The sequence below is a fragment of the Harpia harpyja genome, chromosome 18, assembly GCF_026419915.1.
Source record: "Harpia harpyja isolate bHarHar1 chromosome 18, bHarHar1 primary haplotype, whole genome shotgun sequence".
Taxonomy (NCBI): Eukaryota; Metazoa; Chordata; class Aves; order Accipitriformes; family Accipitridae; genus Harpia; species Harpia harpyja.
The window spans coordinates 23,326,198-23,341,853 of record NC_068957.1 but is presented as its reverse complement, the minus strand read 5'-3'; the positions used below and the strand labels follow the sequence as shown (position 1 = coordinate 23,341,853).

The 15,656-nt window shown below is 35.8% G+C and overlaps 1 protein-coding gene across 1 annotated transcript in view; it reads right to left on the bottom strand.

Moving 5' to 3' along the window:
* Nucleotides 1-7,308: 7,308 nt before the first annotated feature.
* CHM (CHM Rab escort protein) overlaps nt 7,309-15,656 on the bottom strand; it is a 73,640-nt gene continuing 65,292 nt past the window's right edge. Inside the window, exons 14-15 of the mRNA XM_052813448.1 lie at nt 14,768-14,934; nt 7,309-9,443 (exon numbers count right to left, since the gene is read on the bottom strand). Coding sequence (XP_052669408.1) covers nt 9,240-9,443; nt 14,768-14,934 — 371 coding nt within the window. The 3' untranslated portion in view covers nt 7,309-9,239. The remainder of the gene's footprint in view (nt 9,444-14,767; nt 14,935-15,656) is intronic.

The window sequence follows — 15,656 nt, the reverse complement described above, 5'->3', positions numbered from 1 at the left end:
CAGCACTTTCCACTTGGCAGCGACCATCCTTGCTCAGAGGAGCCATTGTTCATCGACTGCAAAGCTTCGAAGGGACTCAGAGGAACCACCCCAAGCCCCAGGCCTTTGCTCGTGCCATCCAGCATTGCTCTGCGCCACAAATTTGGTTCACTTGTTGATATTTTCTCAAGAAGGAAGTGACAAGGTCAAGCGTAACCACCTAGGAAGAAGGGGGATTACTTCTCCCTTTGGAGTACCTGAGCAGGTACAGGACAGAAGAGGCATGATGAACGCAAGGTAGACGGGAGAGGAGCGCCAAGTCCTTCAGCACGGCAGCTGAGAGGAGCAGGGAGCAGAGACACGCAGACCCTCTTCCCCAGCGCTGCCTGCGGACATACGCGTTCCCACCTGGCAAGGGCTCTCCTCCCTCGCTGCCGAGGCGTGCCAGCCCGGGCCTCCTGCCGCTGGTGCCACAATCCAGGCCAGACCATCAGCAGCGGTCGCCGTCAGCCCTGTCTGGTGAGCATCCACCGTCGGCCTCATGGGGAGGACGCCACAGCCTGCCCGCAAGTCCTCCGAGCCCGTGAAGTACAAACTATTTTATCACCTCTCACCAAACTTCATTCCCGCCACCGAGAACGCCCCATGAACGTAATGGAGGTATGGAACCCGCAGCACTTAATTTATTTTCTTTACCTTCTTTACCTTCTATTACTTCTCACTTATTATTCAAGCATTATTCACTGGTCTGGCACCATTAAACCTCCTTGATCATGTTTGACTCAAGGATTAAAGAGTGTAGAGCACACAATCAAAAGAGCTGTTTAATTAAACTGGAACATATTACGAAGTGTAGAAATAGAGCCCTACAAGTACGCATAATTCAAGCTGTAAAAAGGTGAACTAAAATAAGAACATGCACAATGTGTTCACTGTATATAGACTGTATATACAGACAGGACAGCAGGTAAAATACTATCCAAAATAGGGCCATAACACAATTTTCGGAGTTCTTGAAGCATACTTCATTCACATTTTTGTGCTTATTGATTTTTGTTGCAGGTATCCCACTGCTTTTATTTAAAAACCTTCCTAGAAAAGGAGGTCATTTATGCAAATAAGATATTACAAATGCTTAGAAAAAGGCTGTGTAGAAAGAAATTCATAGAATTCATTGTCCATACTGAAGAGATGACATGGAGTACAAAATTCAGCAGTTGTTTTGCACTTTATAACCACAAATAAAGCACACATCCATATTCGTGGTAATAAACGGAAAGGTGAAGTGCTGCCTAATTACCTGATTTGTAAGCAGCACCACAGAATAAAATTTGGGTAAGATTCTGATTTATTTAAATTCAGTGTCCTAACTCCAAATAGTCTTCAGGCAGGACAGTATTTTAAACTTCAGATCTCAGTTTTATGAGACTCCTGCTTAATTTGGTCTGTTTCTTGTTTCTTGCTCAAAGGAAAGGATGAGTTAGGCTCTATTAAAAAAAATAAAATTAAAACCCCCCATGTTTAGTACATGTAGCAGTATTTTTCAGATTCACTGGACCATGGACAATGAAACTGAAAGCTAAGATCACGTTAGAGTATTTTTAATTTAACAGCACAGTCAAAAGCACTTTACTACAACAAAAATTACGACTTTCATTATGTCTATAAATAGGCAACCTACTGAATTACCACATAGAATGTTAATGACATTAGCATTAATTCCTAATTAAACAATGAAGCAATATGCATTACAATCTGCCAGCAAAATATGCATAATCAGAAAAATTTCAAAAAAGTATAATTTTATGTTATTTTTATTAAGCAGTAAACAAAGAGTTTGTGCTGATTGCTGAAACCTTACTTGTAAAACAGAAAATGTCAGAGATGGAAAAAAGGACTTGGATAACCAAACATCTGCTATCCCAATCACATTGTAATAGTTATATTTGTTTTTTTCTCAGAAAATCATTTGCACCTCTACTCAAGTATTACTGCTATGCATTTTTACAGTTACTAAGACTGTTCATTTTCTTTCTCAAATACATATATTACTTTTATATTTTATTGATATCTCGAAAGGCTTCAGAAAATATCTGTCACCGTTTTACATCTTTTTACTACGACATTAAAGGGAAATGACTCAACCAAGTTCACTGAGGAAACCAGTGCCAGAGCCAAAAAATATATCCACTTCTCTTGAATCCCAAGTTGATACATTATCCACTGCTTGTTGTTACTCTTCCAGTACTGCTTCCTCCCCCCTTTATTAACACTTGTGCACATGCATGCATTTTCAGACATCACTTCAGAGATGACACTGGAATAGACCATCTGAAGTGTACTGATGCAAACCAAATTTTTAAATGTATAGTCTATACTGTGTGCATTTCAAGTGATTTCTTAGCAGAGATGAGTATGTCCTTAAAACATAACTGAGAGGGCTATTAGCTTTTACCATGCTCACATTTTCATTTTAGATTCACACTAAGAGTCTGGAAAGGAATCTACAATTTCCTGGCTTAAAACTTCTATGGAAAGAAAATGCAAGCATCATGTACAAGTGTCACCAAAATAAAGTTATTTTACGGTTGCTTCCTTAATAGTAGATAGCATCTTTGCTGTTTTTCATAAAAGCATTTTATTTTTTTGTCTTAAAAATGTATGACGTAATAATGAATACACCATTTTAAAAATTAAGTTTTATGTATTATTTCAGCATCCAAATATGGACCAGGAAAATACCACATGACTTAGCTAGTAAGTTGCTGCAAGATTCATATAGTGGATTTTCTCTGAATAATCTATAGTCTAAAAATTATTCACTGAAGGTACTCAGCTAGGGCTTACACCAATTTTTGCACAGGAAAAAAGGCTGAATTCACTGGATAATTTATTCACAACAAAGGACTCAACCATGACTTGCTGTGACTTTCACGCTACTGAAAAGTTCCCGAAGCAGAGAAATGTTTCGTTACATTGGTCTGACAGCTGGTCTCTCATCATGATTAAATGGCTTTCCCTTGGGTGAGCTCCAGAAATATGCTCAGGTTTGAAACAGAATAGATTCAGAATTCCACATTGGCCATCACAAAGTTTCTTATGTACGCACAGTCTAAAACACAGCACAGGAGTGTCTGGATTTGTAGGGGTTTTTAGGGGTTTTTTTGGTCAGTTTTTTTTTTGTTGTTGTTTGGTTGGTTTTTTTAAGAGAGAAGACTCTTGTAAGCTATCCTTTTCTAGACTCCAAGTTTCGAGTATGATGTCAGCCAGTAATTAAAAAACTTGTTCCTCAGTCTGGACATTCAACTCGGGTACAGAATACCAGCCAAATACCACACTGATTTTATGTCTTGTGAACTAGGCCTTGAGGTATCAATGAACTGCAGTCTAGCATGACATTATCCCGAAGTTTTATCACTGTGCTGATATGACTTACTAACCTACACAGCTTCAGGATCGAGACAACAATCACTTCCAACAGAGAAGCATTTCTTAGTCCAGCTCCATGCTTAGAGCAAAAGAAAAGGAATGAGATAAAGCTACCAGTACTCAACTAGACAATAAGCTCCCTGAAATTAGAGCAGCAAAAAAGCAACTATAAAAGCCAAAGCCACATTTGTTAGCCACCAGTGGTGACTGCTATCATGCAGTAATACCTCAGAAGAGAAGCCTCTCAGTCAGGACTATTTGAGATGGAGTGTCCATAGCTTTTGGCATGCTCCACTTACTGAAGTCTTAACCATACAGAATTGAGGAACAGCACTAAAGCCTTCTCCAGAGACCCAAATATATTATGAATTATGGGGCTGCACTTCAGAAGGAAGCATGAGATACTGAAAATCTGTATCTAAAAATGTGGGTGTTCTGAGATTTCCTAAAATCAGCATTATCTGTATTAACAGCGCAACCTCCTTGCACCATGCCTCTTACGGTAATCAAAAGATTAGACTGCCACTAAGAAAGTATTTTAGTTCTACTTGATGCTTTAATCTTTTTGAGTAAAAAAAATTCTGACAGGTAATAGGAAAAACTAAAATCGGGTGAAGCAGTGTACTACTGAATTCAGTATACTAGCCCGTTGTAAAACTTGCAACGCTCTCACAGAAGCTTTTACCCAAGATTGAGAAGACACCTACATAAAACTGCCACTTGAGCTGCATTATATACACTGGGAGTCAACCATTGTCTACGCAACCATTGTTTAGTCAAATACATCTGAGTCTTGATATACACTCAGGTTGATATCTTCCATCTTTTTTGTCAATGTATGCAAGTAGTGTAAAATATATTGTCTGTTAGAATTGTGACAGGAAGAGTATTTTCTATTAAAGTCTCCTCTGATCAGAACTCCCATGCAGTCAACAACTGCATCTTCCTGATACTTCACTGTCAACTTTCTGAATCTCAAATGTCATTGAGATTTACAACATTCCTGCCTGGCTCCCCATCCAGATTTTGAAGAACCATTCACTCTTACGAACAGGAACTGGCAGCCTGTAAATAAACGTAATGGTGGAATTGCTAATAAGCTCTATTTCCACCAACAGTAATTTTTTTGCTAGATATGAGGCTGATGACATGAATTCCACCATGGCTGACCATTTCCTACTACTTACCTCTACCGCTGAAAGTATCGTTCTATGGTAACTTTTTATCACATTAAAAATGTTATTCTTGAAATCATACACACTGAAGTTAAGATTTCCATCTGATTATTGAAGCAATCTTACTATTAAATTGGGTTGCAATAAACGAACATTTTGCATCAGTTTCTCAAACGTCCAGTGTCTCAACTACTTCTACATCTTACCAAAGATACTTCGCATTACTACTTACCCAAGGAATGCAAGCAACTGCCCTGCCACCACAACTCTCCCACATATTTTTGACAGTTTTGGTAATAGCAGGTAATTCTAACTTTTGGACATTCTATAGTGGTTGATTTCTGCAAAAGTTTAAATTATAAACTTCTATGAGTTAATAATTTTGTCATAAGAGAGATATATATACACACATACGCACACAGACACAAATCGATTAAGTTTCATGATGTGATCTCAGTAACTTGCTCCCTCAGTTTGAAAATTAGCAACTGCACTAATTGCAGTCATAGAATTCTGAGGAAGAATAAAGAAGAGCAGCAGCAGCAGACAACCCACCAGAATCTGCAGAGCTTACTGATAATTAATGGGAGAAGAGAACATTCATTATGGCAGAAAAGCTAAGAAAGATCTCTGGAGCAGTTTCGAGTAGTTCTGACACCATAATTTTTACTTTTTAAGGGGATGACTTGCTACTGATATAAAATTGTCAGATAAGTAAAAACCTAGAAGGTACTGCAGAGGATTATATAATAGATCTGCAGTAGTAACTGACTGAGCAACAAAATACACAATAAAGAATGGATAACCATATCCACAGTTAAACAAAAAATAATAGTTTTATTTGTACTGCAGTCCTCAGTGCGTGTGCCGGGCATTACTCCATTTATATGTTATTCCATTCTTTGTTAATTGTTGTTGCCTCATTCTGAAAAGCACATATATATTTTTTTCCCCAGAGTCCATACACTGTTAGAAATTGTGTAGAAATCTCACACAGCAAAAAGGGAAATAAAAGTGCACGACTCAGTTGATCTCAGAGCATGAAGGTTATGACAAACAGCCCCCACTTTATCCTCCCCCTCCCACTACAACAATCCTGCTTTAGCTATTTTCATTTGTTTGTCTGTCTCTCCCTTCTTCTTTCCACCACCCGAGGAAAGTGGGTAGTTCACATGTTCTCCCACTCCCAGCCTGGAAAAAGTGTTGAGGAAATTAATTTTATCCTTTCAACAGATAAGATTATGGATTGTAAGTGACCTAGTCTCTTATTGTGTGAAAACAGTATTTTAATATTTCTGACTTGTCATTAATCAATACATTACTAGCAAATTGATCTTGAATTTAAGCTGTTGCAAGTCAGCTGTTGCTGATGTAAAAAGATTTGGAGGGGAGAGAGAGGGGCCTAAAATACAGCGAGATCCAAAGCAAAAGGAGCCATGCAACCTCCTGAGTACAGAAAGTGGAATTGATACTAGCTACATAAAGAGAATTGTTAAAGGACCTCTAAGATTCAGAAGTGTATGGAAAATATAAAATACAATATAAAAGATAAAAACCCTGAAAATTCCCCAAGTCCTCTTCAGAGCATTTCAGTGAAATGGCACAAAGTACGTGCTCCATCACACTTCCACACAGGAGCTGACAGTGCCTGGACATTTCTGAATCAGCAAGTCTAACATGAAGATATTTTTTTCAGGGGTCAATTTTCCCATTGATGCAAGGAGGATTTACACATGCAAGTCCCATTAACATTAATAGGAGTTACCTACATAAATCCCCCTGCAATGATAGGAGAAAAGACCCCATAGTCTGCAAGGATCTAAGTTCTAATGATTACCTGTCAAATGGCCCTAAGCATCATCATCACCAGAAAAAGCAGACGTAGCAGCTTCGTGGCTGAAAATACTTCCAAAGGAACAGTAACTAATTGCAGTCATACAGATAAGGCAATGCAACAGCAGAAGGGAAAATGGCATAAAATTGACTGTTTGAATATTAAGGGTTAATCCAATTAACCAACTTAAAAAGAAAGTACTCATTAAAAAAGGAATTCAAACATATCAAAGCACTCCTTAGAAAAAAAAGGTGTGAATATTGTATGAGCTCCAAGGTGCTTGAAGGATAATACAGCTACTTGTTTAAAAATTCAATTAACCTTATCTTTCTTTAACTTGATTTATTAATAATCCCACAGATAAATTGCCAGTTTTTAAAAAGTCATGTTATCTTTGGAATACATCCTGTATGACAAGCCTTAAAAACTACTTCAAATAAGCCTAACCCTTACTTTGTATGCTTAAATCATTTAAAGCAAGAACAAAATGCAGTTCAGTGCGTGATTTCTGTAAAATACAAAGATCAACAGTCTTATCTACTGCTATTGCAAGTGAGCTATTGGGTACTCAAGTACCATAGGAAAAAACATTTTATGTTTCCATTCACCACATGAACAAGACATGAAAACAGTTTTTAAGCAATCAATGTAGTGTAAAGTCATAGCCTACAACTTGTAGATTATTCTGTCTTGTCTAAAATCAAATCTGCAATATTTCAAAACTTTGCTTTGGACACAAAGGACTAAGATACTACTGTATATAAACTCGCTAACTTCTATAAACATACTGTCACACGTAAACTTCAATCATATTACAGATGCCAACATCAGGAAATCTCAGCTAAAAAATGAATTGCTTTTCTTGCATAATTGAAAGAAAACACAGAAAAATGCACTTGCAAGCAAACCTTTAATTTTCATCAAACGATTTCCTTGTAAACATAGAAGACAAAAAATTCAACTATGATCCCTATTATTGAAAGACAAACAGGGACTAGGTCCTCCACTTAGTTCTTTTATAGTTCTGTAGATGTTAAATACAATTACCATATACTCATGCTTTCCAATAGACATAAAAATTACAGCTAAATGAAGAGGCAGTCTGCTTATTACTATATATAACTGCTCAATCACAAGCATCCAAAGATGACTGTTGTTTAACATTGGAAACATTTCAACCACATATTTTTCTGAGGACTTTGGGATTATACACACAATGGTACCTATCCAATAAACAAAGAATGTAAACACAAACAAACCGTTTTTGAAATGCAAATTGGACAATGTATTATGATGCAAGACAAAGTGAAGTTAACAGTATCAGTTATGCTGTAAAAAAATAAATAAATTAACCTTTATGGCATGAAGCCATTTAAAAGGCAGGCACATGCACCGTGCAACTGTACAAAAGCCTGGATGTGTCAAGTTCAGGCAGTGCTGAATATTCATTATTCAATGGTATTTTTTAATTTACATACAGTATTTAAGCACTGCTAGAACTATATCTAAGTTAATGTAGAAGTTTAAACCCCAACTCATCAAAATTCAGTGATCTCTGTATGTAGATATACTACTGATCTACTGGGTGTACATTTTAAGGTACAACTTTAAGTAAATGCTAAATATTTTTCATCATCTGAATATCTCATTTCAAGCATTGTTCGGAAGAAGTGCAAGTTTATCATGGTCATTTACAACAGCTTTCTTATTTTGTAATTTTTCATACAAACTAGGCTTATAAATACTTCAATAAATTTGTATAAATGCTTTATGATTTATCATTACAAAATGCATAATTTACAGCTATCACACTAATTTTAATCCTATTAACCGGGATCAATACAAACCTTTGGAATTATCAGTTGAACCTTCTCCCCACCACAAAAAACCTCAATTAATGATCATCTAAACTTCTCAGACGCCATACTTCAAAAAATTAACTACTGGCTTATTAAAGGCCCAAACACTGCAACAAATTCAGGGAAACTAACAACAGGTACGCTCCATTTATGATTTTAAATTTTGGTGGGAAATCCAGCATTAAGTTTAAATTGTGTTATTTTACTGACTACAGTAAATTAAGCCACTACTGAAAATGTGTGATCTATTAGATCTTATTAAAAAAAAAAAATTTGAATGTAAAATAGTTTCATGTGAGGAACATCTACTGGATTATACTTGTTTCTAAATTATGGCATCAGTTTCAAAACCATACAAGAAATTTTTCACTATAGAAATTAAACCTGACATCTATTACATATTCTAAAGCCACTCCAGAACTTTCAATATTATTGCCTTTAACACCCATTCATAAAACCACTTGGAAGGACAGATTGTGAAGCTCACCTTCAACTGTTTAATTAGCACAGATCCAATGATTTTTAGTAGAACTTTGATATGGTTAAACCACGACAGTTGTATCAGAAGATCATCCTCTGACTGGTAAGCCAACTTGCACATTTTTTCTTTTGACTAGTTTCGACTTGTTGCCTGTTTAAAAGATGGGAGGATTCCTTCCAAGATATAAACCAAAACCAAATTCTCTCAACAAATCACGCTATTTTAGCATTTTAAATTCAAATGCTTTGTTCTATGTTTTTTGTTTAGCTACAAACTTCCCTGGATCTGGTGGACCTATGACTATTTAGAAATGTCTCAGCTATCAATGAAATTATTTGACAAAGAAAGATTATTCAAGCTAAGGAAAGTAAGGCAACTGCAAATAATACGGCCATGGGTTTTTTAAACCTCTTTTTCTTACCCTTCCTCCCTTACATTCTAGTTTGGGCAACCTCTTCTTGTACTAAGAGAACAGTGCTAATTCATTCTTCATTATCTTCCTTAACAGCAGTACTACCTCCGCTACTGCCTTCCTCAGTTGACGATTCAGGTTTTGTCTCTGCTGAATTACTGAATCCAGACTCTTCTGGCACAATCTCATCTTCATCATAAATAATATCTTCTGGATTTGGTGGTGGTGGGCAAAATTCCTCTGTAGGAAACATTTCTTGGAAAATAGTCTCAGCCTATTCAGAAAAAAAAAGCATAAAATAAACTTTACCTTGAAATGTAATACTTTGCAGCAATATTTTAGATATTTAAGATTAACCTCTGTTCTTTCAAATCAATAGTGATTTAATACCTTGACAGTATTGTAAACACATGGGAAATTCATTCGTTCTTGCAGTCCTCGAAAAAGAAAAAGCAATCTATCTTTTTACATTGTTCTACTAGGAAAGTCACAGCGCAGGGCTTTTTAAAAAATGCTGGTCATTCTATGTTGTATTGAGAACAATGAAGATGATTTTTTGCGAGCAAAATGATCTTTTCCACTATAAAAATATCCCCAGCTGCAGTCAAATGCAAAGAATGGGAAAGATCTTGCCTCTTTCTAGAAAGAAGAATCCATTTCACATAACAAGCAAAACCAGGAAATTGTTAATGTGTACAATCTACATCATATCTACATGGGTTTCCTTCTTAAATTTAAATATTACAAAAAAATTTCCATTTCTGTTTTTTTTGAACAGCTCATACATAGGTCAGTTGAGAACTATTCTCATCCAATGGAATATTATCATTGAAAAATATATGCGTATTTGTATCAATGCATTTATAATTTTTTCAAAAAACATGTCTACCATTTTAATATATTATGTATGTACACCTATGTGCACAAATTATGCTTTTCTGAAAAGAACTGTATAAGCAACTTTTATTTAGATAAAAAGACTGTTACTCTTAAGATATAGCTCAAGGATTTAGTTTACAAGGCCACTTACTCTTCATGCCACTGAGGTTTAGAAATTAAGTACACACAAAAAGTCAAGTTTTTTAACCACTGCAATGAAAGACGTTAAAGAGAAATGTGTTCTTGATAACATCAGGGTAGTTGTTATTACGACAGAATACAACTACAAAATCTGGGAGAAAAGGAACCAAAATAATACAATCTTAGAAGTCTTGAGAACCAGACATTTTATAAAAACACAGGAGACCAAATATCCTTTAAAAAACCAAGAATGCAAGGAGCTTTGTTAACTAAACAGTTTTACACATTCTTGTGCAAATAACCTATCTATAAGCTTGTCTTAACAAAAAAAAAAAAAAAAAAAAAGAGCTAGAGACACTCAGGAATTTATTTACTGAATTAACAAGCACTTCACATTTCCATAAAGGTTTTCTTTTTCAAGTCCTTAAGCTTCTAAGGCAAACAGAGACAAGTGATGCAGATCACAGTTATGTTTTGGGTTTCTAAAAAGGCAAAGGAATATTGCCTCTTGATTTTGTCTATTCAGTAAACTATGCCCTAAAGACGACCTGTGATGAGAGCTCCCACATAGGCAAGAATGCATTTAATCTTTATATTCATACTGCTACCAGACACTGCACTGAAAAACTGACAGTAGGGTCAGTTAATGCCAACTGCAAAGGCTGATTACATGATGCGGATTCCTGGACAAGAGGGAATTGTTTTCAGATTAATACATCATTGAGCATGTACCAAACAGCTTTCCGTGATAAACTTCACTGCCCACCAGCAGTGGATTTGTATCACCAGCACGTGGATGTAGGACTCCATTATTAACTGCTTAAATGACCCTGTCTACTCTCAGTTCAATTTAATTTTTCATTCTGCTTCCTAAATTTCACTCTTCCATACCCATTTAAAACTGTTTAAAACTATTTCTATTAGTATGAAAAAATATAAAAAAAAGTTCTATTCTGTACTTCAAAACCACGGTTTTGTAATTTGAAAACCTTGCCTAGTAAGTCTAGGGGGCAAGAGGGTACAAATATCTTACAAAAAGTTTACAAAACTAACTTTTTGAAGAGAAAGACTTTTTATTTCAAGTCTGCACTTGCCCTTGAAACTCCAAAGATATACTTAAACTATTACTATATTTAATAGAATATTGAAGAAAGGTGTCATATTTTGCACTAAATATATGACAAACTAGAGCAGACAAACATTTCCTATGCATCTCTCAACAATTACTTGGTCTCCAACTAGTCTCAAAAAATGGTCAAATAATTATGAGGTTGCACATGGAAAGAAATTCCCAGTATGTTATGTAGGACATCATGACATTGATTATAATTGAACAATTTAATGCTATAGAGTGCTTTCAGGTCTACCAATTTTTTAAGTTAACCTTATCCAGCCGAAGTAATGCAGAATAACCAATAATAATTTAACAGCTCCTCCATTATAACACTTTGATACTTATTGTAACTAATTAAGTTCGTAAATAGTTCCTTTAATATTTAGTAGTTAAGTGTACAAGCCTTCAAGTGTGTAGGCTTGAATTAAGCGCTGACATAAGCGTATAAAACACTTGCACAGATACTCTAATTTAATAACTGTTTGAAGTTGAATAAAACTATGTTTTGCTACTGGTTTACTGTATCCCAGCTACGCACCTTGATGGAATATAGACAAGCTGTATGGGCTTTCATAGCAACTTTTACAGAGAACACTACCAAACTAACAGTAGTCTGAAATATGACACACTTGAATAACTCTGAAATCCTTCCAGATATAGAAAAAAAACATAAACAGGTTAAAGGACAAATATTGGCACGACAATTTTAGTGCTTCTTCTTATGAACATGAAGATGCCTCAGAAATCTGAAATACTTCAGGAACATACTACTTTAGAACATAATAATTCATGTCAGGTTGCAGTAGGAAAAAAATAGAAAACTGGAAGCCAGATGCTTTACTTGATCCATATATACAGAATTTGAGGGACTCCTAAATGGCACTTTACATTTTGTTTAGTCTGTCCTGAAGGCAAGTAAATGCAAACATCAAAATTAATTCAATATTATACTAGGAATTTAACACTAAGTTAAAATAAAACAAGAATGAAGTCATTTGTACGCTGAGCTGTAGATGGATAATCGTCTGTAAAAGTTGTGGTGTCTTGCCTTCTAAATAATGTACATCAGTACAATCAAATAGCATGACGTATAGCAGTTAGTAATACTAATGGTAATGAAAACATAGATCATGGGAAGTATCATTAAAACAGTAAACACAGAATTGATTACAGAAATTAGATTCAATTTTCCAAGCTGTCTCCAAGACTAACACACACAGTGGTTTTTTGGTGGTTTTTAAAGTGTTCTAATCCATGAGTTTTTAAATATTTCATGTTTGGAGATTTCCACCCCATTGCTAGAAAGATGAAAGCAATTTGTGGGTAGAAGGCACACCAACTTACATGTATTTCCCTTCTCCACTTGTCTAGAAGGTACCTGCATGCTAGATGGGAAGGGTGTATTCTAACTGTGAGTTCTGCTTTTTCTTCAGCCTATTCTTCACTTTGTTCTCACATACGCTCCTCACTTTTATTTTCCCTTATGACTTAATTATAAACGTGTTTACACTAAAATATTTTTCACTCTAACTAGTGACCATTTGTTTGAAAATTTAAAACAGGTTCAAAAAAATGTAGCTTCTATCTACTCCTTCTGAAAGGCAGTGTTTTAGGCTCTTGATTGTTTCTCCTCCAAAATCTGCTTGTTTAACATCTATCTCACGGATGGTCAACAGATTTAACACAAAGGCTAACTACAGTACCCGGAATATTTAAACACAGCTTGATCTATAATACCATAACTCATTGGTAAGAAAAAAAGCTCTTAAGGTAAGACAAAGCTGAAAAGAAAGAAAAGGTAGCTATCAATTAGAAATAAGCTGGGTTAAGTGTATTTAAACAGCTTTTAACTTGCACTGTTTTAAATAAATAAAAAAACCTCATTTAGAAAAGAACTCATTTACAACTTAAAACTGCTACCATAATAATTGTCTTGCATTATTTTTTGTCTTTACAGTTCTTTGTCCTCTTGGGAGGCAAATTATTGCCTTGTAAAGCAAAATGAAGGGTACTATTAGCCCTTAATTATACTGTTCTGACCCTACAGTTCAGGCTATGTCAGCCTTTCCACTTTAAAATCTTACTTTTAAGAGGTTTATGACTTAGTCATAAAAAATATCCTGCAACTGGTTAGAAGATGGCATGCACGTTCTCTGAACACGGCCATTAAAAAAACAGCTTTAAAAATTACTAGTGCCAGTTAATCCTACAAAGATGTAAAAGTGTTCTCACATTAGCTCTGAAAGCACCCTGACACCACAGTGCCTGCTGTGGTAGATTTGCCTAAGAATTTATACCTTCCTTATCAGGTGGATCTCTGAATGGAAGAGCAAAGGAGAAGCGTTCCTCTATTTGTCTTTTGCTCAACAAGTCATAATCTACATACTTGCATGATCTTGTTGTCTTCTGCTCAATAGTAGTGGGGAAGGCACAATGAGAGGTATGATAGGAAGTTCTTTGTGAATTTCTACATACCTACCCTTGAAAATGTGGTGTCCCTGCATATTCTGCCTATTGCCAACACAGAAGGTGGCTATTTCACCATCTCTCCATCTACCTAGTTTTGTTTAGGAAGCTTTCACTTTTCACCTCCAATTTCAAAGCACTAGTAGTTTGTCTTAAATTGAGTACTGGTATGGCATACCTACTACTAGGCAAGTTGCAACTGGTTCTCAGTTCAAGATTCTAGTTAGCGGGAGCTAGATACGTAGACAGCCAAATACTGAGAACTAAAAGTCAGAACTGAGTGTGATTTGGTGCCAAATACTATCTCAAGGTCACGAAAAGAATGTTCCCCTCAATTCCTTCAGAGACAATTACACCATAATTTTTTAATACAGCGCTACTAAGGCAAAGAGGAGGTAAACTGAGACAGATAGCTTAATGTACCAGATTAGTAGTCATGCTGGGTTTTTTCCTAACAGGTTTTAGGTTTGTGACTATGTCCTGCAGGTATTAAACTACTTTGATGATCCTTCCAACTTGAACTGTAGATAGGCTTTTCTGACCTTTGGTTTGTACTCCTTCTCTACTACTGTACCTCCTCTCTAACCTTACAGGTGAAAGACAACATATTTTGGGGAGTTATCATCTATATTTCTGAATTATTTGACAGTTTTTCCTTTCCATAGTATTAGAGCAAGTAGCCATTCTACTGAGATCAGCATCTTCAGGTACTGCTGCCTTCTAGGTTCCATTTACCTGTTCACATTAACTACTCCTACTCCTAATGTTACTATATCAACTGACCTTTTCTCAAGTTTCCTCTATTCTCAATCCCACTGACATTCACTTTGCTCATTAAGTCAGATTTTTTTGTATGTCTAGCTGTGAAGTTTTATAGCTGTATTAGTACTAATTACCTAGCATAAAGCAGAATAATCCAGAACAAAAGTAGACTGTATTGGACTTTCTTACATCTTTAAAATTAAACTCCTGCAACGAAAAAAACTGATGTGCCCGACCTGTTTGACAGCACAGTCATTTCCTAAAGCAGAGTCTGGTCCAGAACAGACATAAACATTTGAGGGTAAGCCATCATATGAATTTTTGTCAACTCCTGAAGAATCTCTCATGTTGAAGTAGACTGCCCAGAGGACTCTAGGTTTTTCCAGTTCTTCATTGTCAGTCTCTGAAAAGAAAAAAAAAAGTGTTTCCAGTAATAAATGCTCACGTGTAATACAGGAAATACGTAATCTAGCATACTAAAAGTCAATTTATTAACATGGAATTACTGTAATAAAGTAATTTTTTTTTCTTTAAAAATCCAATTAATCTTACTTTCCATTCTTTTCTGAGGTACTCTTCCATCGTATTTTTTTTTTCCTTTACAACCATGGGTATGTAAACTCTACTTATTCTGTACACATTATGCCACGTAAGAACCAGTTATCACCTAAAAGCATACTACCAAGAAGCTTGGTCTAAATTTAATGCCTTTCCACTTCATGTTATCCAGTTTACTCTGGATAAACTCCATGAGCATGTGACGCTCTGAACAAGTGCTCCACAGCTGTGCCAACTTGAAGCTACTGCATTCCATATGCAAAGATATTTTTCATCTATACTTCCCCCCCCCCCCCCCCCCCCATTTAATAGTTTATCTTTGTATGGGAGCTCTTCTCATAACAGACCTTTGTGTGCTTTAAGATTGAGTGTCTTCAAGCCAATCTAAGGAGTCTAACTAATGCTCATCGTTTAAATAAAAGAAATTTTAAAGCAAAATCCAGAAAGAATACCGCACCCCCAATTAAGTGCAGATAAAGAACTGCCAAAACCCAGAAGTACTCTAGTTGAGATGTGTGATACGCAGTAGAAACTCTAAACTGTGGAAACACTGCTAAATAAAAATAA